The 27,681-nt window shown below is 31.5% G+C and overlaps 3 protein-coding genes across 3 annotated transcripts in view; 1 reads left to right on the top strand and 2 right to left on the bottom strand.

Moving 5' to 3' along the window:
- LOC129917804 (uncharacterized) overlaps window positions 1-12,520 on the top strand; it is a 47,603-nt gene extending 35,083 nt beyond the window's left edge. The window contains exon 5 of the transcript XR_008772859.1: window positions 12,318-12,520. The gene's annotated coding sequence lies outside the window, so the exon portion shown is untranslated. The remainder of the gene's footprint in view (window positions 1-12,317) is intronic.
- On the bottom strand, window positions 5,602-7,546 carry LOC129917797 (monocarboxylate transporter 10-like). Its single transcript, XM_055997969.1, has 3 exons — window positions 7,051-7,546; window positions 5,853-6,896; window positions 5,602-5,796 (listed from the first exon to the last, which is right to left on the bottom strand). The coding sequence occupies exons 1-3, from the start codon at window positions 7,391-7,393 to the stop codon at window positions 5,630-5,632; spliced, it is 1,554 nt and encodes a 517-aa protein (XP_055853944.1). The 5' UTR covers window positions 7,394-7,546; the 3' UTR covers window positions 5,602-5,629.
- On the bottom strand, window positions 8,297-27,424 carry LOC129917786 (vam6/Vps39-like protein). Its single transcript, XM_055997935.1, has 13 exons — window positions 27,003-27,424; window positions 26,597-26,922; window positions 23,750-24,519; window positions 23,552-23,678; window positions 23,269-23,483; window positions 12,588-12,865; window positions 12,311-12,514; window positions 10,596-10,851; window positions 10,278-10,537; window positions 9,843-10,220; window positions 9,252-9,772; window positions 8,787-9,189; window positions 8,297-8,723 (listed from the first exon to the last, which is right to left on the bottom strand). The coding sequence occupies exons 1-13, from the start codon at window positions 27,012-27,014 to the stop codon at window positions 8,430-8,432; spliced, it is 4,044 nt and encodes a 1,347-aa protein (XP_055853910.1). The 5' UTR covers window positions 27,015-27,424; the 3' UTR covers window positions 8,297-8,429.
- Between the last annotated feature and the right edge of the window lie 257 nt (window positions 27,425-27,681).

Here is a 27,681-nt window from a genome sequence, read left to right on the forward strand (position 1 = left end):
ATTCTGAGCCATCTTTAAAAAAATAATGATTTTTAAAAATTTGGTAAAAAGTTAAAAATGGCAGTTTTTCGGATTTTACTCTGAAAAAAATTAGTTCTTGTTAGTTTATAAGTTATTATGTGTTTCGTTTGAAATAACTTATTTATTTTTTGTTCCACCTTTTGCTTAGAAGATATTGTATTTTAAAGAAAGATATCGAAGATCTCGTCTTTTTTTATTATTCTTAAAGGGTGAATGCTCACGAAAAGTGATCAACTAGAAATTTTAAAACTGATTCTGTGGGAAGAATTTATTAAAATTTGTTCAAAAGTATAGAATGGCACTGAAGCTTTTGTAAAATATTTTCAATTTAATCTGTAGATGTTTTTTCATAAGAAAAACAGTGAAGAAATTAACATAAAAATGATTGTCTTTACTTAAGAAAAGAGTTATTATTGCCACGGGCTTGACAAACTTTTGGCACTTGTGAGACACGATACTCTGCAAAAAGAGCCGAGTTTTTGAAGGTTAAAATAAAGTTCGAGATTACTGAGGTTGTTCTTCTTTTCAAAAAATTCTATTCCAAATCTAAAAAGATTTCAACATTTTTTCAAAACACTTCCTTACCCTACGGCAAAAACTTAATTTTCCAAACACACCCTACAAGAAAAGTATCCCTCAACTTGATGGTTTGTTTACTTTCAATGCGAGAATTGATCAAACATGTTCGATTGTAGTTAACCATACAGAAAGCGAAAGGAAGGTAGGCAGGTAGGGGTTGATTAAAATATACTCTCTCTTGCTTATTTTGTTATACCTGGTTTATGTTTACACGAAGATAACTTGATGGAGGTTACAGGAATAAAAACATAAAAAAAGCTTCATATTGCGGCATTTTAAACTTGAAAGGAAAAGCTTAATTTACATACAATTTTACCTTGGTACATACCGGCTTGACAGTTTTTCATTCATTGTTTTAATACAAAAGCTGTTAAATTCAATGTCAATGATAAATTATATTGGCATGTTGCATGTGGTGGCAATATACCCCGATGTCCTTTTGGGTGGTCTAAAGTTTAAGTGGGCGAAAAGCTTTTAGATTTTAAATTTTATCTTTTCTTTAAATTTGTTTTGATGATGATTTTTTACTTGGAAACTCATGAATGAATTTTATCAGAACTGAAAGAAAAAAAATCATTTTTTCAGGGTATATTGCATAACGATGAATCTTTAACGATTTTTTGGTAGTTATTATGCAACATGTTTGGGGTATTTTTAAACCAATACTGGATTAACATAAGGGTGGAGTTTTGAAGTATTTGGCAGGTGCCGAAAAGTTTGTTTTGGTTGATTTTCATGTTTCTATGGTAGAAGAGTCCTTAAAAAGTACCTTATTTTGTGGCTGCACTCCTAGTTAGAGCCTTTTTAACTCTTGAAAAAAAATTGTAGTGCTTTCCTTTTCAACTTAAACATACTTCTTACTAACGCCCTGCCTAGTTTCAATGTCAAACTTTTCTTTTCCAAGAATATTGCCTAACCTTCTAAGAAAATTTCATTGATGTTGATAGCAATTCAATTCAATAATTCCCCCACACCTTTATTATTATATCCTGATCATATTTTTATATACCTTGTTTGTGTCTTCATTTTATTTGATTGCATTTAGTACAGGCAGGTATAGAAAAATAAATTAATTGAAATTATATTTCTGCAAAAATGTACTTGAAGAACACGTTATGTAAGAGTGCGATAATGTTTGACTGTGGGGTAATGGGAATATGAAACCTAAGCTCCATTCCATTTTGATTGGTAAGTGAATTGAAATGGGTCAAGTTACCGGTGGTGCGTCGTCAACTCAACTGTTTCATGGTTAACCACGATAACCACTAATGGAATTATCCGCAACTTTGTCGCATTCGTTTAAAAAAGAGTTATAAAAGAATTAAGCTTAGTACACACATAGGGCTACCTTTTATAATATTTATTATTATTTTCTTATACAAATATTGAATTCCTGTCATTGTCAATGGCTTTTAAGTGTCAACTCATTGTCTAACAACCTGCTGTTGCACTTTTGTTATTATTATTATACCATTCTTTTTGCACTTACATTTTCTGATGAGACTTATGTTAAATACAAATGTCCTTGTTATAGTGATGTATTTTTTTCGCAATCATATTCAATATGTCATCGTTATTGTTGAGTGAGAAAATGTCGGCTTAAAATACTATTTACCAGAAGAAAAAAAAATGCATTAATTTTGTACATTCGATGAATCATTTAACACAAATACATACATAGATATTTGTAACTGATAGAAATGGTGGTTCGTTTAATAAATATTAAGGCTAATCATAATAAACTGGGGTCGAACTACGACATATTATGTACGTTCGTTAACGTATTGACGCTTTATGTCTTTATCATTTTCTTCTGATTAAATAGAGAGAGCAATAGTCAAAACGGTAGCGAACGTGTGCCGTAATTTGACCCCTGATCTCCCTTTATTTGACTGGAAAGCCTATGTCTTTCAATGGAAATTCGAAAAAATTGTGGGTCACTGTGGTGTATGCGTAACTTTTTTTTCAGTAGAAAAACATAAACAATAAACATAAATTTTCTATTGCGAAATAATATAAACAATTGAACTTTAAAATATTCTTGCAAGTTGTAACAATCTCATATTTTGCCAACTCAAAAAGAACATTTCTAAATTAGTACGATAATTTAGTACTATTAATTACTAGAACTAATCCTAAGTTACACCCTAAACTCCAGTTTTCTATAATTCAGACTCTATCAATTTTATGTATGTAAGGGGAAAGTCCTTACAACACTTAGACGCAAAAAGTTTGAGCACCCCTTGATTAATTGACAATCTCAAGTCAGAAATGAGACATTGGCGGCGGCGAAGTCGGCGCGGCGGCGCCCGCCTAAAGCAAACACTAGAAATTTAATTAGTGAAGTCGGGTCTCCAATTAACAAAATTTCGCATCACTTAGTTCAAAGATTCGTGTGTCTCTTGATATAAAACTCTCGGTTTCTTAATAAGAAAAGAAGAAACATATTTAACGGAAAAGAGCACTTCAATGCATCAATTGGTTCATCCGACAGAACTTTGTATTCTTTACAAAAAAAGTTAAACTCTCTTCTTCTTCTCTCTCTCTCTCTCGCTTACTCACTGCGTCGCTAAAGAAATGCCTTAATTGCAATGTAGAACATCATGGTGCCATATAAAATATATGCTTATTGACAGTTGAGTGTTTGAATCAATTGATGAGTATAGTGTTCCGTGTTTTCATCATGTATAGTTGTGGTATAGCTTTTCTCGTCGATCTTCTCACGGCCAGTCGGGGTATGTTCGAGGAACACTCTCTCGTTAAGCTGACAATTTTTTTTTTTTTATCTTGAGAAGATTGAAAGATAAATTTGCAAAAAGATTTCGCCGAAAGACTATTGATACTTAATTAGTCATTTCTTTGTAGAGCAAATTATAAGAAACGATAATTGAATTAAAAATGAACATTCTTTATGAGGTTGTGACCCATAAACATGTTTAAATAAGTTGAACAAGATGTAGTAGATTGTAGATAGCTTTATTGTATTAAATAGTAGATATCGATAATTGATCAACATCATCATCCATCAATTGATTTACTTTTTGTTCTAGTTTTGTTATGCTTCAGTTACGTTTGGCATAACTTCGGGCAGGCACAACATAATGAAATCAATTTAAAAAATTAGAATTTTATTGTATATATGCTGATGGAACAATTTGTTGACAAAGTAATTTAAATAAATTTCAGACAAAATAAAGTTCAAATTTATTTTTGTATATGTGTATTTGTGAGCAAATGATATATCAATAAAGGTACAATAATAGGGTCATTAGTTTTAAAATTCGCAATTGGTTTGTCATGTTTGACATTGTTATGTCTACAAATTAATTATTTGATAGCTATTTAATGTCCACACAGTGAAAGGGAATACCTTTTTGAAAGAATCAACAAAATGTGTGTACAATTAATGAACACGGGATAAGAGTTTGTTTTAGATAGTGAAAAAATGATTTGCAATATTTTGTAGTCCGATTTCAATATATTTTAATTCTATACTTTTCATTTCATCGATAGCTTCGGACCCAAGTCTCTGAACAAGTTTTGGTTTAAGGCTTCCAAAATCAATAGATTGATATATGTAGGTACTTGTAATTTGTTACCCTATCCATTTTTAACATAATGATTTATCAATTGCCTTACAACAAATGTGATTTGTTACAAATTGTTTAACAAATATAAAACGTTTACATTTTAAAAATATCCATTTTTAACATAATGATTTATCAATTGCCTTACAACAAATGTGATTTGTTACAAATTGTTTAACAAATATAAAACGTTTACATTTTTGGATACCTAAGTGATATAATTTTTCAAATTTGTAATACAAACGAGCACTGTGGCGTATGAGTAACATTTTCTTTTTCTAATAACACCAATTAAAGTTTTTGAATCTCTGATGATCAAGTACTTCCCTTTCAATGAAAACTCCCTTAGGCCCAATTTATTCACTCTCAACTATATTTGACGTCCCCACTAAAAATTAGAAATCTGTCAAATCGCATACAAATTTTAAAATTTCCCTTATTTAATGGCGACATTAAATTTAATGGAGTGTGAATAAATTGGTACTAAGTCACTTTTTTTTTAATATGTTGTATTAGAAGTCGATAATCGATTATAAAAAAATCCCAAATGGTTTAGGCTGGTTCCTTAATATTTAGGTAGACTAATTTTTTGTCTTACAATTGAAAAACAATGTTTCTGTAACTGGTTGACTATGAAAAAGTAATAGTCGAAAAAATGCACTTAGGTCCATTTTCTTCACTCGGAGTTGAACATAACTTGAGAATTTTTAATATAAAAATTCTCAAGTTTTGTTCAACTCCGAGTGAAGAAAATGGACCTTAGGATGTTTTCGGCGAACGAAGACGAAGTATTGTGATTATTTCATGCTCTTTGTGTTTTCGGAAATGTTTTTTTATTTGTTGAAAATTCATCGAAAACAATTCTTCGAATAACAATTCTTCAATCGAATAAAACAACATTCAAAGAATTGTTATTCGAAGAGTTGTTTCTCAGTGAATTGTTTTCGAAGAATTCCCTTTCGAAGAATTATCACTCGAAGAATTCTTATTCCAAATTCCAAAAATTGTCACTCGAAGAACTATTTAAAGATGAATCGATTTCTCGATGTTTTTTTTTTTTTGTGAATGGTTTTCGAATAATCCATTCGAAAAGTTATTATTCGAAGAATTGATGTTGACCCTGCCAAACAGGCGTAGAAATTCATCTTTGGAGTTTTGAATTTGAAAAAAAAAATGGAAAGTTGAAAAAAGAGCCTTAAACTCTTTACTTAGAAACGAATACCATAATATATGCCAAATTTAAATAAAAAACTGTTCATTTAGAAAATATGTAATCCAGTTTTTTAAGTTTAATGAAATGAAGAGTGCAAAAGTAATATTTCTTTATTTAAAACTTTCTTTTAACTGTTAAAATCTTCAATATCTTGAATATTTTCAAAATATCAAACCATCATTCTTAAAAACTACATATATAATACCTTTTAAAATTGTTTTATTTTTGCTTATAAAATTGTGTATCTATATCGCCGCTTTGGTGTGTCAGAAACACTGGTTTCCTTCTCAGGTAAAGCCGCCTTAGCCGATTCAATCACAATCGAATAGGTATTTTCATTCAATAAATTACTACTGGAAACTCCTTCTTGTACAGTTTCAAAACAATCAAGTCTTTCTAAAAAAATAATCCAAAATATAATTTAAAACCTTAAAAAGAATAAAAATCCTTACCATATTCTGAATTATTATCAATGAAACACATGCAAAGTGCACCCAATATTGATGGAATTCCAGCAATTATAAATGGCAATGTATATGATTGTGTTTCATCGAAAATCTTTCCCGCCAATACCGGGCCAATAGTCATTGGCACTGCTACTAGTCCCAAAAAGCATCCAATAGCTTGTGCAGCACCACTTGATCCACACAATTGATAACATATTGGTCCGAGTACTGGAAAGAACATTCCATCAAATACTCCCAAAGCTGCAGAACTTATCAAGAGAGTATTGAATGATGAAATATAGGGCAGCATCACAGTTACCACACCCATTCCAATCAATGAACCTTGATGTATTCGAATTCTATTGATTCCTGGAATATCTGCTAGAATTCCGACAATCATTCGACCAATACACGATGCTGCTCCAATGCACATAATTGGCAAATTACTGTTACGTCTTGGAAAATTGATTTGAGTAAATTTAACCATATGGACATAGGACACATAGTAGCCGGACAAAGCTAGAGCACAACTTAGGGTCCAGATGATATAGGATCTCTCCTTCCATATATCAATGTTAAACACTGGACTTGAATGACCATCTCCAGATTCTTTAACAACTGGACATTGCATTGGCCCATAAACAAATGCTGAAACTATCAAGAAGCAAAAACAAACTGCTAAGACTTGAAGTGCTGTACGAAAGTCGTATGTGGTCAGGATGTAAGATAGGATTGGTGGCATTATTACGGTGAAAATACTTGCACCTGTACAAACGAAACCATTGACCTTCCCCAAATAGCGTTTGAAATATATGCCCAAGACCGAAAGTGTGGGAGTGTACACCAAAGATGACCCAAGACCCAACATGAAGCCATATGTAAATAGAAGACCAGTTACACTCCATGGAGAAAGCGATGAGAAAAAGAGTCCAAGCACACTGATAACGCCTCCAATTAAAGTTGTAAATGGGACACCAATCTTGTCGGTCATCATTCCAGCAATGGGAGAGCAAAAGAGAGTAGTTCCGAAAGTAAACGATCCAATAAGAGCTTTTAAAATAAAATACATATTTGTACTGGGAATATCCTGATAAGTTTTCTTAGAACCAGTTTTGTTAGTGCTGAGTTAATACATAAAAGCCTAACAAGCTAATGGTTAACTCGCACTGAAAAACTGGTCTATAAAATAATAGAATAATTTTACCTGCTTTGCTTGATGCTTCTGGATCTTCCCAAGATGTAAATCTGCGTTGCAAATATGAGTATATCACCGAATACGAATTAATCAATCCGAAAATAAGTCCTAAGCAGAAGAAGGCACTTATCATAGCTAACCAAGCTCGAGTCCCTCCATCGGGTGGGTTATATTCAGTTGTTATTCTCTGTTGTATCTTTGTTGTGTAGCTGCTTCTTCCGTGATAGGTATTTTCAGTTGCTTCATATGAGTCGGCATCCTTATTTCTGATGGTTCTAGGCAAAAGTTGTTTGTTTGTATTCCTTGAAGTGGATGCCGCCGATCCTGTGGGTGTCCACTTTTTTTCTTCCATGATGGTGCTTTGATGTTGTGCTAGGTTGAGTGTTCTGTTCTTGACTAAATGTACTCTTATCTTCCACAATATTTAAACAATTATTATTTTTTTTATCTTATTTGTTCTTAGTTCATTGGAATACACTGGTATCTATACTATGTTGAATTTTTATCTCCTTTCACTGAAAATTGTCAACATTTCTGTAGAAATTAAAAAGAATATATTTAAATTTTAAGAATTTCCTATATAGGCTTATCAGGTCTAACCCACGCGTTCGTTCTATTCAGTATCTTGACAAGAATAATTGAATCTTTGTAAACGCATCTTAACGATGATTTATCTTCAGCTACACCGGCTGTGATATTTAAGATACAAATACAAAAATGAATCAACCACAAAAGTGTGTGTCTGAAATTGATTGGTGTTAAATTAAAAAAAAAAAAATGATAGTGAACGCAAAGTGATAGATTTCAATCCAGAAAAGAATTTATTTATAAACAATTTAACGATATAAGATCTCAAGAGACCCAATCTTTCCGACAGTTATAAACCAAACCACACTTTTGTTTAAATTTCCTTATTGGAGACGTATCAATCAATCTGAGCAAAAACTGTATGAAACTCAATATGAAATGAAAATTGATTAGTTCTGGACTTGTGGTAATTTATCAAAGTTCTTGGTTAAAAAAGGTAGTTCTTATTAAACGATGCTTGGGTATGTCTTTAATAAGATAAAAACTCTTTGTTCAAAATTTTCTTTTCGTTTACCAATTATTTTGGGGTCGCTTAAAAAACTTCGACTGCCTTATCAATAGGATTTACAAATGTAACCAAAGTTTTTCGAAGTGGAACGTAGCTTATGATGAGAATTAATCCGAGACAAAAGACTTAACACCATTAATAAACCATACTTAATAAGCCTCGTTATCGGTTAATTATTACATATGTGCTATTTTTAATATTAGTATAGTATTACATTGCGGTTTATTTATTAATATATTTTATATAAAATTTAAGTTAATAAGTTTATAGCTATTTTTATTATTATTTATATTTAAGCGACACCAACTTGTTTATCATGACATGACAAATGAACAATTTCTCCATTTGGATATCGAACAAAAGCACTTTGATTGGTAAATCGTTTTTTACAAACTGGACAAATACTAAAATCGGTTATAGTAACACATTTCTTTTCTTGATGCATTCGTTGTTCCTGCAATCGAAGGCATTCGGCGGTAAGGAGTCCTTTTAATATTTGATGATGTCGCTTCCTTTCCATTTGGGTACGAATAACAGTTTCCATATAATTTCTTAATCTATGTAAGGGCATATCTTCGGGCAAGTACTACAAAAAGAAAATAAATTTGATTTTCAAAATTTCAAATGATTTTCAACTGGTATAACTCACTGGCCAAACTTTAGCTGGATTTATATTAACAGCATACTTGTTTAGCAATTGCAAAACAATTTCCGAATTTGGTTTCAAGAAATCCGGATGTAATTCCACTCCTTGATAGGGTGGTACACTCAAAGGATTGAGAATAGTTTTCAAAAGCATTGCGAATATATCATTCTCTTCAGGATAAACTTCTTCACAATATTCTGAAGCTTTTTCGACATTTCCAAGAATTTGTATGTAAATAGCGAGCACTTTTTCGTGTTTCTTTAATTTGCCTAAAATAAGGGCACGCTCTTCGAGAAGTATATTTGGAGGAAGTTCTTGCAAAACAGTCTCTGGGGAATATTTGTCAGATTTCTTAAGAAAATCATACATTTTCGAACGATAAGTTTCAAGCTGTTGGAGAGTTTCACTGTGTGGAAGACAAGAAAATATAGAAAAAAACTCTTACAAACATTTTTCTTTAAAACCCACCTATTTCCTTCACTTCTTGCATTTTCCAATTCTTTCATCAAAATCTGTACCTTTTCTCGATATTGCTTAACAAGAATATTATGAAACATTGTTATTGGTTCATTCCAAACATTTACAATGTGTTCCAAATATGGAATAACTAGATTCTTGTGTCCAACCAAAAGAAAATCAAGAACTTTAGCTCTGGGCAAATTCTCAACTTCAATGAAATCATCGGTAAAAATTTTCAAACCATCTTCGGGATGTTTATGCAACACCCAGTTGGAAAATTCAAATATCAAATCTTTATGATCAGCGCCCAGTGCTTGTAAGTAACGAATTGTTCTTTCGTGACCATACAAGCTAGAACCTTCAATTGATGCTTGGGCTTGGAGTAATTCAAGAGCTTTCTTGTGTTTTCCATTTGTTTGATAGAGAATTATCAATTCACTGATTTTATCGTGCTTTTTTAGAGTTTTTTCGGACTCTTCCAGATGACATTGTTTGAGACGCAGCAATGGAGCTACTAATGAATCATTTGTCTGTAAACCAATAAGTTTTACTCATTTGATTGTTTTTTTTTTTTTTTTTTACTCTAAAGAAAATTCTTACCTGCAAATAACATTTGAGTAGAGTTGTATCAATAATCGACAAGAGCGAAGATTTCGAAGGTCCTTTTGTGTTGGTTAGCTTATGGATTTCTTTTTGTCTGGCAACAGCGAGAAAATCAATCAAAGCCATGAGTGCATTTTCTAGATCTTTATCTTCCAGAACTGGCATATTTGCTGGCTCTATTGGAATGTTTGTCTTGGATTGATCCTGAACTAAATTAGGAAACAGTCGAATGACATCATAAGGATCTGCTTGTGCTTTAGCAAATTCATTCATTGCCAGAGAGAATTGCATATTGGCAAAAAGTTCTTTGGCATAACGTGTATGGATTTGACGAATAGTATCAGCTTTGATTTCTTCTGGTTCGTCAGATATATTCTGTAGTTTAAGGATTTTTTATATTTTGTTAACAAATGAAAGCATAAACAAACTTACAGTTAATTCGATTGCAAGTTGAAATTTCTTTTGTTGGAGTAAATTCTGTCGCTGTGTGGGAATGTCAACCAATTGAATATACCACAGCTCCGATATTGCTGCGGCAAATATTGTTCCTTTTCCCGATCGAACCAAAAACTTTACCTTACCTAGTTCGGGTATACTTTGGACGAGTGTTTCTTTATTGAGGCCACTGCTTTCTAGACAACGCACTTCAACACCATTTGCTATTCGTCCAATTGCAAATGGCTCGTCCCAAACTTTATAATTGACGAGTTATGGTAAATGACAAAAAGAGTTTATTAAAGAAATACTAACCTAGATCCAACACTGAACTACTCCATGTGAGTGGTTTGACAGAGTTTTTAGATTCTCCAGCCGAGACTGCATTTTCTTTATTTGATTTCGAGTCAGAGTCTTTGGTTTTTACAAAATCTTTTGGATCAATAGCAACGAGATATTCGTCTTTTGAAACACCAAATACGTGATTTTTTATTACACAAATGCATGGGTCCATGCTGTGTGACGATGATGTGACGATCAGGTCATGCTTTTCTGGGGTGTTGGAAGAAATCTGTGGGCGTACAAGATATGTTCATAATTATATTGTTTAAATATTAAAAAAACTTATTTATGTTATGTTTTTTTTCGGTGCTAAAAATGTTTTAATAACCAAATAGATCTTAGGGAAGCTTTTTTGTACGTACACTCAGACACAAAAGTAAGTATACACCCTAACTTTGCATTTACCAATACCGTTTTAAAAAAATCTAACAGATTTTCGAAAAAAATTTAAATGTGGTTTTATTTCATTAATCATAAGTCATAACCTATGTACATATTTACAAAAAATAAATTGTCAAATAAGCAATACGAGATGTAAAACTGACAAAAAACTAAAGACAGTACAAAATTTATACCACAAAAGTAAGTAAACAGAGAAAAAAAAAAGTATGAAAATCGAAGTTAAAAACATAAATTCCTAAATTTTTTTAAGAATTAATACTTTTTAGGGTACCCCCTACAACCTGCGAGTGCAAACTGTCTTGTAGGCCTTGATTTTACATGGTTTTTTTGTAACATTTGGGCCGAATCTTATTCAAACGAGTCTTATAGGAAGTCGTTTCAGCCAATCCTTTCACTGCTTCCATACTTTTTTTTAGCAAATATTCTCATAGATGCCCAATATCATCCAATTCGGGGGTATTTGGATCTGATTTTTAAAGCGATTGAGCAAACATTCACTCAAGACCGAGTTGTGCTTATGGTCTTTACGATCCATCTTAGCCTAAATATTCTACACTCTGGTGCAGGTTGTTCTATAAAATGTCTAAATAAGTATACTCATCTATTTTTTCCTCAATGAAGACCAAGTTACTCACACCAGTAGTTAGGAAATAGCCCCATACCGTAATCGATCCACTGCCATTTTTTCAGTACCTTTCTTTCTTATCGGATCTAGTTCTTTACTTGGTTTTCTAGAAATTTTGCCACATCCATAGTTCATATAGACGGAAGACAAAGTTTCGAACGTAAGACAAAGTGTCGGATATACCCAAAGACACCTGAATTAAAACAAATTTTGATGTATAAGTGATTTGGCACATGACATGATTTGGATGAGCAAGTATTTTAACTAACTCGATCTTGAATGTTTCCCATGATGAAGACCCAGCATGGGTTTTGATCTTGACCTGACTGCATTGTTTACTCTTGTCTTCTAGCTTCCTTTAAAAATTCTAAAAATTAGGTTTCTTTTATGCTTTGGTAATACATTTTTGAAGAATTGGTGCTCAATTCAGGGAATTGAAAGGGATTCTAATCTGTAAAAATGGAGTTACAAAGAACTTTTACTAACTTCTTTGATAACAAAATCAATTCTTGTCTATTTCTTTTTTATTTGTTTGTGAATGACAGCACATTCCCCCCCGAATAATTTTAAAAACTTGTCTTCTACATCTAACTAAAAAAGATACTATGAGCACTTAATTTAGAATGAAATTTGAAATTTTATAAAAATTAACATTTCTTACATTATAGATAACATACTCGTCCTTGAAACCAACACAAATGATGTCGTCAATCCAACAGAGTGCTCTCGGAACATCTTTCAACTCGATACTGATTGGCAATGGATGCAATCGATCCAGTTTCCAATAGTAGAATTGCAGTTTTCGTTTAATGGCAACACACATTCTTATCACAGTGGCTGTTTCTCCAGTTTGAGATTTCGGTGTCTTTAATTTTTGTTAAAGAAAAAATGAATGAATCATCAAAGAATAAATGTGTTTTATGTGTTTTTTATGTTACTTTCACATCTAGAACAAATATACTGCTTCCTTTGGTCTCAACGGAACTATGAATAAATGCAAAATTTAATCGACTTATATCGCATACATTAATCATGCTATCAGTGAGAATGAAAAGAAGATTCTCCTCGGCAATCACTTCCATTTGATTGATTGCTTTCTTACTGAAATTTTTATTAAATTTCAACAGTTGCAAGTTTATTTTGCTATCGGGCTCATTTGTTTGCACCGAATACATGATCAATTGACCACTTCGTGTGCCAAGGATTACATTGTTTTCTGTAGGAAAATAGAAAACATACATAAAAGAAGATATCACACCTCCTAGTCCAGAAGAAGAAAGAAAAAGATTACCAACCATAAGCAGCAATCGACTCAATATGAACACTTTGTTTTAAAATGGAATAAACATTGTATGCTTGATGCATTTTGAAGAATTTCTTTTAAAATTTTAACTTTTTAAAGAATTTTGTTTTTAGATCAATTTTTTTCAATTTGTTTTATTTTGATGAAAAATTTGATAAACACAAACCAAAAAATTTATCTGTCATCGAACAGATGATGGTGGCTGTGTTCATAAATGTATGAATTGAAAATGAATATGAAAAAAATCTATTACATGATTTGAAGAAAAATAAAACTACTACAATATCAAATTTATGATGTCTGGTGAAAAAATCAATTTACCAAAAGATGGAAAACGGATGTGAGTTTTTCATTTCTCTTCATCAACTGCACAGAGAAAAATAGACCACATAAAATAGAACAAAAACAATAAGATTTCTCTATGGTTTTCATCCAAGAAGGAAACCTTATTAAAACAATCGGGTTTTCCTTATTGTTTTAAAATCTGCAAAAAAATAAAAAAAACGATGACCAGGCTGGGAATCGAACTGGAGACTTCAAATCATTAGTCGCCCACCTTACCACCTGAACCAACCTGCCATGAAAATATTGATCGTGATTTTTGTTCTAGTGGTAAGTTGCAAAAAAAATCAACTTTTCAGTCAAATTTTAATAAGATTTTCTCTATAAAAATAATAAGAAATCTCCTTAAAAAAACCTTATTAATCGTTGATTTTAATAAGATTTCCTTATGAAATGTATGGACGGTAAAACAATATGGCAATCTGTTAGTTTTTAGCGGGTCATATTTTTCTCTGTGTGGAACAAAGCTAAACTTATTTAATTTAATAAGAAAATCAGAGTTTTTTCATACAAATTTAAAAATTTTCACCAGGCTCCCAGAAATTTCAGAAGGTTTACTTGGTTTACCAACTTTTTGAATTTAAATATTGACGGAAGTGCTTTCTTCTATTTCTGTCGATTATATTTAAATGACTGAACTGCATTCTCTAATTTCCGTCCGTTATGTTTTGAATTTTTATATAAACGAAAATATATTTTTAAAACCTCCAATGAAAGGAAAATGAAAGGCGGATATGATTTTCATTTCCATCTAAAAAATTTTCCATTTTATTTGTCAAAAAATCAGGATTTTTCCTACAAATTTAAAATTATACACCAGGCGCTCAGAAATTTCAGAAAGTAGATTGTCCGTTGAAATTTGTTTGAATTTAAATATTAACGGAAATGATTTCTTTCATTTCCATCGGTTATGTTTTGAATTTTTAAATAAACGGAAATTAATTTTTTAGACCTTCATTGAAATGAAAATGGAAGATGGATGTAATTTTCATTTCCATCCAAATTTTTTCAATTTTGTTAACCAAAAAATACGAGTTTTTCATACAAATTTAAAATTTTGCACCTACTCCAGTCAAAGCGTCATTTGACCTTGCGATGAGAGGCACTGTCTGTTTTTATTTCATGGATCGATGGGAATATATTTAAAAGGCTTAAACCCAATTTCTCACCACCTGATCATTCTTTTTAGCGGAGTTATTCACAAAAATGCTTTTTTTGGGATATTTTACTTCTAAGCTAATATCTTTGCTCCAGGTTATCGTAGACCAAAAAATAAACATACATTCTCTTCCTTATAATATTTTCTATCGTTGTATGTAATTTCATTGTATTTGAGTGAGTAAATATAAAATGGCAACCATTTAAAGTCAAATTCTTGTTGTTAAAAAACACATTTTTGTCATTATTTCGAAAAAAGCTTACATCATGATTGACATTTTTCCAACCTATTTTGTAGCCCTGTTCATGTCCTGCATTTTACAGAAAAAATCAGCTCTTTATCACCAAAGATGGCCGAGCTATTAATAAATGAACGCATGCAAAACCGGTGCGAAAACACCCAAAAATATCGTTTTTTGGGAATAACTCGACTTCAGAATGTCCTACGGCAAAAAATAAAGCAATGAATTGTTCGTTACAACATTTTCTATCAATTTAGTGCACAATCTTTTTGTTGAAACAAATAAAAAATAAGTAATATTAAGTCAAAGTCGTTTTTTTGTTTAGCAAACTCTTGCCTTATTATTTTGCAATTGGTGAGAGTATTGGCTAAGAAAATAAAATATTATTGTAGTCCTTTAAATTATCTACAATTTAAAAAAAAAAATAGCTTTCTACGACCCACGGGAGCCGAGCTATTATAATTTTAAGAAAGCATTTATTCGTACGAAAATTCAAAAAAATTTTCCTTGTTTATGATTCGAATACTTATTTTTCAGTGAGAGGGGTTGTTTTCATTGTTTCTTGTTATAAGAGAATTTGTCTTATGTTTTTTCGTTGGTCATTTGGACCTTTTTTAAAAAATTAATTACTCGGCTCGTGTGGGTCATAGAGAGCTAATTTTTTTTTTAAATTGTAGATAATTTAAAGAACTACAATAATATTTTATTTTCTTAGCCAATACTCGCACCGTTTGCAAAATAATAAGGCGAGAGTTTGCTAAACAAAAAAACGACTTTGACTTAATATTACTTATTTTTTATTTGTTTCAACAAAAAGATTGTGCACTAAATTGATAGAAAATGTTGTAACGAACAATTCATTGCTTTATTTTTTGCCGTAGGACATTCTGAAGTCGAGTTATTCCCAAAAAACGATATTTTTGGGTGTTTTCGCACCGGTTTTGCATGCGTTCATTTATCAATAGCTCGGCCATCTTTGGTGATAAAGAGCTGATTTTTTCTGTAAAAAGCAGGACATGAACAGGGCTATAAAATAGGTTGGAAAAATGTCAATCATGATGTAAGCTTTTTTCGAAATAATGACAAAAATGTGTTTTTTAACAACAAGAATTTGACTTTAAATGGTTGCCATTTTATATTTACTCACTCAAATACAATGAAATTACATACAACGATAGAAAATATTATAAGGAAGAGAATGTATGTTTATTTTTTGGTCTACGATAACCTGGAGCAAAGATATTAGCTTAGAAGTAAAATATCCCAAAAAATGCATTTTTGTGAATAACTCCGCTAAAAAGAATGATCAGGTGGTGAGAAATTGGGTTTAAGCCTTTTAAATATACCCCTATCGATCCATGAAATAAAAACTGACAGTGCCTCTCATCGCAAGGTGAGGCCCTTTTTTCCGACGCTTTGACTGGAGTAACCAGGCGCCCAGAAATTTCAGAAAGTATATTTGTCCGTTGAAAACTTTTTGAATTTAAATAGTGACGGAAGTGCCTTCTTCCATTTCCGTCGGTTATATTTCAATGACGGAAGCGCATTCTTTCATTTCCGTTAAATTTTGAATTTTTATATAAACGGTAGTGAATTTTTCGGACCTCAAATCAAAATGGAAGACGAATGTGATTTTCATATCCATCTAAAAAATTTCTATTTGTTAGATCGAAAAATCGGGAGTTTTTCCTACAAATTTAAAATTTTTCACCAGGCGCCCAGGAATTTCAGAAGGTCCGTTGAAAACTTTTTGAATTCAAATATTAACGGAAATGCTTTCTTCCATTGCCGTCGTTTATATTTGAATGACGGAAGTACATTCCTTCATTTCCGTCGGTTACATTTGAATGACGGAAGTGCTTTCTTTCATTTCCGTCGGTTAAATTTGGAATTTTTGCATAAACGGAAGTGAATTTTTAACTCAATTGTTTTTCTTAAAAAATGACACGAGGTGAGTTTAAAAATGAAGCAAGTGATTATTTTTGTGAAATTTTACGAGTAGTTTGGTGATTTTATATAGGTTAATTCTAGAGGTAAATTCAATGCACCTAAAAACAAATGACACTGTGTGCCAAATAAAATAAAATATACTTTCCTCAAAACATAGTACTTTTTGTAGGGTTAATTACTCGCCAGTATAAATATTTCTTAGTACACGCCTCTTTATTCTGGATCCATCAAATTTGCTTTATCAGAAAAATTAAACAAACTGCTCAAAATTTTTTTTCTGATATAATTTTTTTATTTCTTTAAGCAAATACTCATGATAATTTTAACCATTTATGGCACAGAGAATATTTGTTATATTTATAAGAAATTTTTATTTTGTTTTATAATAATTATTGATTAATAAATATACATGAATAAATTTTTACTCATTAATTAATAATTATTATAAAAAATGTATGTATGTGGATACATTACAAAAATGACACTGGATATAATACATATTTTTTTTATTTTAATAAAATTTTAATGAGATTAAATCTACTATTTTTAATACTTGTGGTTCTTAACTTGGCTATAGACAAAAAAAAAATAATTAATCACATAAAATATTTAATAAAAAGATTGATATTCGAAGCGATTTTTGTTGCTTAATACTTTTGAATCTATTGTGTACACATTGGGATGTTACTTATTTATCTATAGTTTTAAGTAGTTATCATGTTGTGTTAAGTTTTACTTAACTTATTCTTGGTCAACACAAAAACTACGAAATGACAAAAATATTACGTAACTCCTTTGTATATTCAGCCCTTTCATGGTATCTGGTCGTTAAAATTTGTTCATTAATTTTTTTCAGTTTTTGTCGAAAAAAAGTTCTCTGAAAATCAGAAATCTGAACTAACACTTTGTATACATTACTTATTTCCGATTCCAAACAAATTTAAGAACCGAACGGATACAATGATAGGCCTAAATTTATTATGATTCTTAAGATTTAATAAAATTTAAAATTAATACTATATATGTATTTGTTATTGCAAAAGATTGTTATTTGTATTTGTATGTAGGTAGGAATTTTTTGATTAATTTTAATAAATACATAATTTTATTTATTAAGCAAATACATTATTTTTTTTTTTATTTTATATATTTGTGTGTACGTGCGAGGATATTTTAAAAACTACAGATAAAAATTATTAATAATTTTATTTAATATTTTTTCATTAATTTATTTAATGCATTTGGATGTAACAACCGATTTCGAATAAAGCCTTAAAGTCTCTTGCATTTATTTTTTAAATTGAATAAATTTAAAAGAAAAGAAATAAATTTAGTTTTTTTTATTAATAATAATAATTATTGGCTTAAACATTTTATTATTGCAAACTGGTATATTTGGTGGGTAAGATTATTGAAATATTATGAATAAATTGCACACATACATAATGTAACTCTTATTCGGTGGGTATTTGCAGTGGCGACAAAATAAATAGCACATGTACCCTAAAATTTCTAAAATGAAAGTTTTTCGCACTTTTTTAACTTAAAAGAGCTGTTTTATTAATGAGGAAGTAAGAACACAGATATATTTGATTTATTAAAAAAGAAATTAAGTACATTGAATTCTTTAAACAAAAAATAACAACAAAATCATTAATACAGCTCAAGTTTTTTAGGACAAAATAAATAGCACACTTCCTAAAAACAAAAACAAATTAACAAAATTTTTAACACAGTTAAAAGAAAATAACTAGTATTTGGTAGGGTAACCCTTATTATTTATCACAGAATAAAACCAGCGGTTAATATACGTAAAAAGACTCCGAAATCGTTCAAAAGGTACTGAGTAGCAAGCTCGTCGAAATTCCTGCCAAAGTTTGTCCAAATTTCAGGTATTCGACCTATTAATCGCTTTTCCCACGTCACTCTACAAGTCCTCAATAGGATTCAGATCTGGGGACTGGCTTGACAATTCCATAACACCGATTTTTTGGACGGATAGCAATTGTTTCACAGACTTAGTCTTATGTTTTGGATCGTTATCCTGTAGAAATGTCCACTTTAAAGGCATTTCCTTCTCAGTAAAAGGTAGAATAGTGTCCCTTAGGATTTCTTTGTACTTAAGGTGGTCCATAATACCCTCTATCCGATGAAATGGCACCACACCATGCCAAGAAAAACATCACCAAACAAGAATATTAGCCCCACCATACTTAACAGTCTATATTTTATACTGCGGGTCACATTTCAACTGCCCCACGCGGGGAATTTCCGTATGGGGCATTTGGAAATGCCTCTTATGCCCCATAGGGGACATTTCCAAATGCTCCATACGGAAATTCCCCGCGTGGGGCAGTTGAAATGTGACCCGCAGTATAAAATATAGACTGTTAAGTATGGTGGGGCTAGTATTCTTGTTTGGTGATGTTTTTCTTGGCATGGTGTAGTGCCATTTCATCGGATAGAGGGTATTATGGACCACCTTAAGTACAAAGAAATCCTAAGGGACACTATTCTACCTTTTACTGAGAAGGAAATGCCTTTAAAGTGGACATTTCTACAGGATAACGATCCAAAACATAAGACTAAGTCTGTGAAACAATTGCTATCCGTCCAAAAAATCGGTGTTATGGAATTGTCAAGCCAGTCCCCAGATCTGAATCCTATTGAGGACTTGTAGAGTGACGTGGGAAAAGCGATTAATAGGTCGAATACCTGAAATTTGGACAAACTTTGACAGGAATTTCGACGAGCTTGCTACTCAGTACCTTTTGAACGATTTCGGAGTCTTTTTACGTATATTAACCGCTGGTTTTATTCTGTGATAAATAATAAGGGTTACCCTACCAAATACTAGTTATTTTCTTTTAACTGTGTTGAAATTTTTGTTAATTTGTTTTTGAAGTTATACTTCTTATGGGACGGTGGGTATGAAAATTTCTTTTTTGACAAGAATGTCAAAGGGATTATGACGCGATCACCATCTCCGAGACAATTGGGCAGCAGGGCTGTCGTTTAACCTTTAGAGTTGGTAGTACTTTAGTATTTTAAATATGGCACGAGCCATATGGCATTCAGTATACAAAATGTGGCAAGTTGCATGTTGCAAGTTGCATGTGGCAAGTTGCATGTGGCAAGTTGCATGTGGCAAGTTGCATATGGCAAGTTGAGTGTAGCAAGTTGCATGTGGCAAGTTGCATGTGGCAAGTTGCCACAAAAAACAAAAACAATAACGTAAATATTCATTTAATATACTGAGTGAGAAGTATAACTTCAGTCGCGTGTACATGTGTACACACACTCTTTTTTGTTTTTAGGAAGTGTGCTATTTATTTTGTCCTAAAAAACTTGAGCTGTATTAATGATTTTGTTGTTATTTTTTGTTTAAAGAATTCAATGTACTTAATTTCTTTTTTAATAAATCAAATATATCTGTGTTCTTACTTCCTCATTAATAAAACAGCTCTTTTAAGATAAAAAAGTGCGAAAAACTTTCATTTTAGAAATTTTAGGGTACATGTGCTATTTATTTTGTCGCCACTGTATTTTTAATTAATTTAAAAAAAAATTTATTAAGAAAGAAAAATAATGGATTTAATGGAAGGTGTGAACAGAATCTGAACCCCAGCGCTGTAGCGTCGTCTTAAGTAACATTATGAAAACTCTCGAATTTTCATAAGTTTGTTCCAACACGAGGTCGACAATCTCTCCGTTTCACTATACAGTAGATAGGTGGCTACATTATTATGACCGATGAAAATTTTCAAAAATTTGTCATTAATTTTTGTTATTTGTTATTAATTTAACTAGAACGTTAAAAACAAATTTAATTTTATTTTTTCTGTACAGTACAGTATTATTACGGTTGTATAAAACATTATGCCACCACTAAAAATTTTCAAAGAGGCAAAGTCAAAAAAATTGATGGCGATAGAGGAGACGACCATTTTTTCAATATTTCGCGTGTTTTCCTTTGGTTGCAAAAATGCCTTTATTCTTTCGGGAACTCTGTTTTTACCTGAATGAGTTGTTGTTCCGTGCTTGTAATGCTTCAGCCACTCACCACTTCACCAGTTGGTATAAGGTTTTCTGCAGCATTTCGCTAAGAATCCCCAAAGAGCGTTATTTGTGGAACTCATCCCCTACTGTACAGGACCAAAACAGAGAAGAGATCACAATGAGAAATTTGAGACAAACAAAAATTTTCAACATTTGCAATGGAATCGCATTTCAACAAGAGGACAGCTATGTTGTCTCAGTGATCAGTGAAGTCGTCGTTAAAAGTGTTGGCTACATTTATAACTTGATCAGCTTACATAATTTTAGTAGCCGGACGGTCGTGAGAAAGCCCCACAGATAGAAGATTCAAAAACCCAACTAGACAAAATACTTTTTTTTAAACGCTGAGTCGGTGTTTGTTGGAGTTCTTATTCACACTATCCAAAATATACATTAAAGTGAAAGGTAGAATAAAAGCTTTGTAAATTATTGTAGAATCTAGAATCTAGTTGTATTTTTGATTTTATGTTTATATTTTGAATTGCTGTTTCAAATAAGAATGATTATGTTTAGTGCAATATCCATCCAGCCATCATCATTATAGTGTTTTATTTTTAATTTTAAACGAATAATATAATTTAACTACCATCATCAATCATCATCATACATAACACAAACACATTTTCTTTTATTTCTTTTTGTTTCACTCCCAAACCAAAAAGCGTACAATTTTTGTGTGCCAAATTTATAAATTTCTCAAACATTTTTTCTTACTTTTTTTTTTTCTTTTTATCACAGATATAAACTGCCAATTTATTAAAAAAAATTTGACATTTCTTACCTTAATAAAATGCCTTCTTTAGGAATAATGCTTTTTGGAAAGATTTTTTTTTTTTCAAATTTAAATTCAGTCTAAATAATGTTAAAATAAAAAATAATTATTAATTTTGTTTTCTAAATAAATGGCACGTTAATTTTTTTTTTTTCAAGTTAAGAATAAAATTTATTAATTTTTTTTCCTATAGACGCTCAGCGAATATTCACAGCGTTTATTTTTTTCTTCTTCTTTTTCTCTTAATTTCATTTCTATCAATACTATATGTTTTATTGCACCCTTGGATTTTATCCAAATATTATTATTTAATAATAATTAATAGAAAAAAAGTTGATTATAAAAAAATCTTATAATATCTTACTCACCACCACATTCAGTTTTTTTAGCATCTTCTTCAATATTAAATTTATATAATATAATCGACTTAATAATTATAATTAAATTGCCTTTAAATAAATTATGTTTTAATTATTAAATTAAGAATTAGTAAAATTAGTTGCTTTCAACTCTAACTCCTTCAGGATCCTTGCGATGACGATCTTCACTTTTCCATGAACTAACTGGGATATGAGGAGCAGGTAGACAGTTTCGCAACGATTGAACCAATTGAATCGTATCCAAGAGTGCTTGTTTTTTATTTTTAATTAATTAATTAAATTATTGAACATAATTGCTGTATGATTTTTTTAAAAGCACGTTATTTTTAAGTTTTAATATAATAAAGCAAATGAAAAATACAATGGCAAAGGAAAAAGTTGTTAGAAAAATAAAATATTTATGCGCATGATTCAATATACCGAACCCACAAGTTTGTAAAGCAGTCGTCACAAAAGGGCTCTTGAGAATTAAAACCTTGTCTTGCAAAACCATATTCCCTTTGCCCTCTTTTTTATTTGATGGCCTCTGTTGTACTTTACTACCGGTTGTATTGACACCCAATCGATTAGCATAATCCGTTCCTTATAAAAAAAAAAATTGAAGCCATTTATTTTTCCGGAGGAAATCATTTTCAATTGACCCTCTGCCTTAGTTAATTAGAAAGAGCCACTTATACACCATTGCTTTCCAAGGAAAGAGTACCTGTTAGCAATTGACATTATTTTAAAATAATCGGGGGGTTTTGTCTCATAGAGATCTAACTGCAATTATTGCATCAGAGAACCTAAAGAGTTTCTTAGTACCAAGTGATTCCGCAAGACCAACTGACATGAGGGGCTTTAGAAACAAGGTGACTTAAATGCCCTCTTCCTTGCATATCAAGTTGACAGCAAGGCTTCACATTTACTACGGCTTACTGAAAACGCATCTGAACACAAAATACTAAACGTAATTAAGCACCATAATAATTGAAGCTCACTAGCAGTCCACACAGCTCATCCACGGTTACCACGGGGAGTTCAGTTAGCACCAATCTCCGTGCAATCGCAAGTGGAATGAAAGCTTAACCAACTTGGCGTGCGAAACTCGAAGCAGTTGGCTAAGGTTAAAGCTGACTGGATAAGCTAATTGGAGTAACAGAATGAGATTTTTATACAATTTTTTAACTTGGACAATGATAAATCGTCGATATCGACAATTGTTGCATACAAACATCAAAGAACCAAATTTTAAAAAAAAAATAATAAAACCCAGAAAAACAAAGCTTATAAGAAATTCTACATGTATAAGTTAATACTGCATTTCTATAAATCTTGGCCATAACAAATGGATTAGTTTGGAACAATATTATTGTGAGATGACTGTGAAACAGAACAAAGCAATTATTAAAAATTTACTAAAATTGTACTTACTTTTCTGCAAGCTTTCACTTTGTTTGCCATATGGTTTGCACATTGATGGACGAATGTATGATTTCATTCGCGACATATTCTTCATTAATTCCGAAAAGGCTCGTACGATTTTTTCCTGGCCTACAGTTTGTCCTTCGCGTAAATCTTGACCACCCCATGCACCATTATGTAATGCTAGTAAATCTTTATTTGATTCCAAAGACTCCAGATTAGAGCTAAACAAAAATTGAGATAAACAAATTCAATTAAATAGAAAAGAATATCAAAGAAACAAACAACTTACCGCAAAACATCAATATTCTTTTGATTCTGATCTGTATGTGATGAAACTGATGATGGAGATGGCGGAGGTGGCAAGTGAGGAGAGGAACTGGGAATTTGATGAGGAATATTTCCTGCGTTAGCTAGAACTACAAAATAAAACAAAAAAAAAAAAGAGTTTTAAACGAAAACAACTTTCAACTTAGTAGCTTATGCCTACCCTGAGCTTGCTGTAAAGCAACACTTCCTCCTGGCACCGGAATTGGTATATTCTGTTCGTAATGCTTCTTATCCAATTGCTGAAGAACTCGTTGCTTTTCAATCGACGAAAGATTGCTAAACTTTTCGAGACTCTGCTGAGCCATAACACGATTCTGTTGTTGGATGATAGCAGCAGTAATCTGTTGCTGTTGTTGCTGCTGCTGCTGTTGTTGTTGCTGCTGCTGTTGTTGTTGCTGCTGTTGTTGCTGCTGCTGTTGTTGCTGATGTTGCTGTTGCAATTGTTGCTGATGATGTTGATGATTGTTTATTTGTGTTTGCAAATTTTGTTTGGAAATATGCGAAATTGGTTGAGGAACTTTTTGAGCACTACTATGGCCGCTCTTGCTCAAATCTACTTCACCACCCACCGAATGAGGTGGCGGCATGTGTTGCAAAAATTCTGGCGAAACACTGGCAAATGGTTGTTCCATAAATGGAATCGGTGGCATTGGCAAGTGTGTCTTGTAATAACGACATGCTGGCGATGGGCAAGATTGTACCACCTCTACGATGAATTCTTTTTCCATTCCAAAGTTATCACGTCCGATGGTGTAGGATTCAACAACTGCCCGCATTGTTGCCTCTACACTCAAATGTAGACCATGCGGTCCGGACATGTGTTTGAGCATAACAGCATTGGCAAAGTGTTCGAAGGGAAGGACTATTTTGCCATTCTCTCGCAAAATCAAACGTCCTTGGCCATCAAGAGTTAAACGATTGGCTAGAATTCTATAGAAAAAGGAGGATTTTTAGCTATCAGAATTTATTTAAAATAAATTGAAAGTTCAACCCAGGGAGGAGGACGATGAAGTACAAAAGGAAAATTGAAAAAGATTGAGGTAGGGTTACAAACCGGGAACGGATTTTCCTAACTTTGCCTTTTTTTTCTGCGTTATCAAGAAAGTATACTTTATACAAACACGATTCATGTCCCCCTGATTCCAAATATATCGCCCATTAACTTGAGCACCGTCATAACTAAAAAAAAAACTGTTTTTTTTTTCAGAAAACGAGTTTTAAAATTGGTATCGATCTATTTTCGTATTTAAAAAGTTAGTTTCTAAAACAAAACTAGTGCTCTTTCTCCCTCAATTTTTATTGTTAAGAAATGAGTTTTCGCAGGATTAAAGATTACTTTATTCCAATAACTTCTGCATTTAAGCAGAAACACAATCACGCTTTGCCGTCGATTTGGACAACTGCCAAAAGTTCAACCATACGAAATCTGTGTAATCTCTCACAATGACGCTTTTTCTACTTACGCTTTTTTTGACAAACGTAAGGAAACGTAAGAAAGCGAGCAAAAGTTCAGCTAGGTTGAACTTTTGCTCGCTTTCTGACATTTATCAGACATAGTTACAGTCACCCACATAATTATTGGGCCAAATGTGAATACAAAAATATAAATTATTACAATACTTGGTGTGCTTTTTTGTTTCTCTATATAAATTTTGCACAAAAAAAGACATCGAGATATTTTAAATCAAACCAATTTAAGTATTTAAGATAACAATAATTTAAGGATGTGGTAGACTGAGTTTTATTGCTAGTTCTCATTAAAAAGCATTTATTTTGATTGGTTTTGCTTTTATAACTATTGGATTAAAGAATAAACAAATTGTTATGTATTTTTCAACACATTATAATATCCTTCTTCATTTTTCCACAATTAAATCAAGACTTGGCCCAATAATTTTGTAGGTGACTGTGTTTTTTTTTATTTTACAGAATATTTTATGTTTCAAAGCGTGATTGCGTTTCTGGTTTTAATAACTCAAAACTCGTGATTTTTTAGTTATGACAGTATTCAATAAAATGAGCGATATGATTTTAATGTTGCCTTTTTTATCCTTTAGTGCCTTCTTTTTTGTCTATTTTTGACAATTTTGTTTGTTTTGTATGCCTTTTTTAAATTGTATATTGCTTTCTTAAATCGAAACAAAAATTGTGAATCTAAATTTGTATATACCAAAATAGCTAGAAATTTTGTTCACTTCAGTTGAAATTATTTCGCTTTAAAATATGGCCGTTACATAACCGTAAGAAAACAAATTTACTTGAACTGAACACATTAGAAAAAGAAAGTATAGAAAGATTGCGTAAATTTCTTATTTTATCCCAACCATTAAAATAATTTTTTTAATTTTGTTCGACCTTAAAGCCCAAATTTTTGAAAGTTTTGAGAGATTGTTACCCCGTATTTATAAACGTTGTATAACTTTATACAACTTTTTAAATTTGGAAAATGTGATCAAAAACCTTGTTTATTGTTGTCTTATAGCTGTCAAATACACAAGAGTAGAGAGTAGATTGTCTTAACCGCGAATAATGTTATTATTTTTATTGAATAAAGCATATTTCCAACAATTTGAAAAAAGTTATGCAGTGTATAAGTGGACAAAAATCTAATAAAAACGACTGTAAATGTTTTTTATTTTTAAATCTTTTTTTCAAAGGACATCGATTGGGCAAGTGTTGCTCTTAAAGAATATCAACGAGAATGAATTATCAATTCAATTCAAATAAATTAATTCTGAAATCAATGTGTCGCCAACTCCAGACTTCCCGAAAACATTGAAGTGAATAACTTCGACCATTTTAAATCGGGTCTAATCGTTTCTGCTAAGCAGAAAGACGCTTGTTAAAGACAATCGCAGGAGGCTGTTTCCTGAAAACTTAAAAAAGATTCCTTTTTATCCTTTTATTTGATTATGATTTGCCTTTTTTTAATTTTTTAGGTCTTAAAAATCCTTTCCCTGGCAATAAGAGTACACATGCACTAGCACTTTAAAAACTTGATACTTACTGCAAATAGGCAGCACTCGGAAGCATAGCACTATCCTTGAGATCAGAGAAACACTGCAACAGTTCAACACTTGGATTCCATCCCTTGTTTTGCAGATATAGCTGCAATAGCATGTAAAGTTTTTCAGTGACATAGCCAACACCTTGAAGGTTGCCATGTTGACCGTCAGCTGAAAGCGGTGCATGATTGCTTACTCCAGATCCAGGTGTGACAACAGAAGTGCTAGAAGCTGGACTGACAAGAGGTGGACCTTTTGAGAGGGCAGCTTTCATTGTTTCAGATAAGTCCATTTTGTAGTTTTCAGGATAGTAATTTTTCACATGATCCTTGAATTATAGTTTTATTCACATCAAAAACCAATTAGAAATTAATAAAAATAATTTAAATAAATTATCATAATCCTTACCAAATTATTCATACTTTGAGTTAAATAAATATTTTATTCGCTCAAAATAGATGTCAATAAAAAAAATTTGTGCTGCAAAAGCAAATATAAATGAAAACCTTGATTTCTTGTCCAGCCCCAGATTTTTATAATTGCAGTATGCCAGTTTTTAAGTTGGAAATGACTTTTCCTTCACTACAAGGATCCTTTTATGAATTGCCGCCGACATAAAATTTCGAACATTGACAATGAATTTTCATTGAAAGAATTTAGTGGTAATTGTTGCGTATGATGAGTAGTTTTATTGTTTACTTTGACTTGTGCATGTTTATGAATAGTTTAATGAATATTGTTTGCGGCTTGTTTTATAAACAAATAAAAAATTAACGAAAAACATGTAAGAACACACAACCAACGAGTCAAGATATTTTTTGCAAACTGTGAAACTGTTATAAATTGCAAATATATTCGAAGTTATGGAATTTTGGCAGTACTTTTATAATTCGAAATTGAAATGGCAGTATTCAAGCAAAATCCATGTTAAAATGACAACATTCAGTGAATATATTTTAAGTTATTTAATTGTCTGGTGTTTACACGGTGAGTGATTTTGCAAGTTTTTTTTCTTTTTGTAAAACTTTCCAAAATAATGGTTTAGATGAAAATAATGGAAATATTGTTATTAGTCTGTATTTTCCTT

This window comes from Episyrphus balteatus, chromosome 4 (assembly GCF_945859705.1).
Source record: "Episyrphus balteatus chromosome 4, idEpiBalt1.1, whole genome shotgun sequence".
Classification (NCBI taxonomy): Eukaryota; Metazoa; Arthropoda; class Insecta; order Diptera; family Syrphidae; genus Episyrphus; species Episyrphus balteatus.

Coding starts and splice junctions, on each gene's coding strand:
- LOC129917797 (XM_055997969.1), bottom strand. CDS start 7,393: ATGGAAGAAAAAAAGTGGACACCCACAGGATCGGCGGCATCCACTTCA. Junction 6,897..7,050: donor AGAAGCATCAAGCAAAGCAG/GTAAAATTATTC, acceptor TTATTTTAAAAG/CTCTTATTGGATCGTTTACT. Junction 5,797..5,852: donor TGATAATAATTCAGAATATG/GTAAGGATTTTT, acceptor TTATTTTTTTAG/AAAGACTTGATTGTTTTGAA.
- LOC129917786 (XM_055997935.1), bottom strand. Junction 12,515..12,587: donor TATTTGTTCTAGATGTGAAA/GTAACATAAAAA, acceptor CAAAAATTAAAG/ACACCGAAATCTCAAACTGG. Junction 10,538..10,595: donor TAGTTCAGTGTTGGATCTAG/GTTAGTATTTCT, acceptor TCAATTATAAAG/TTTGGGACGAGCCATTTGCA.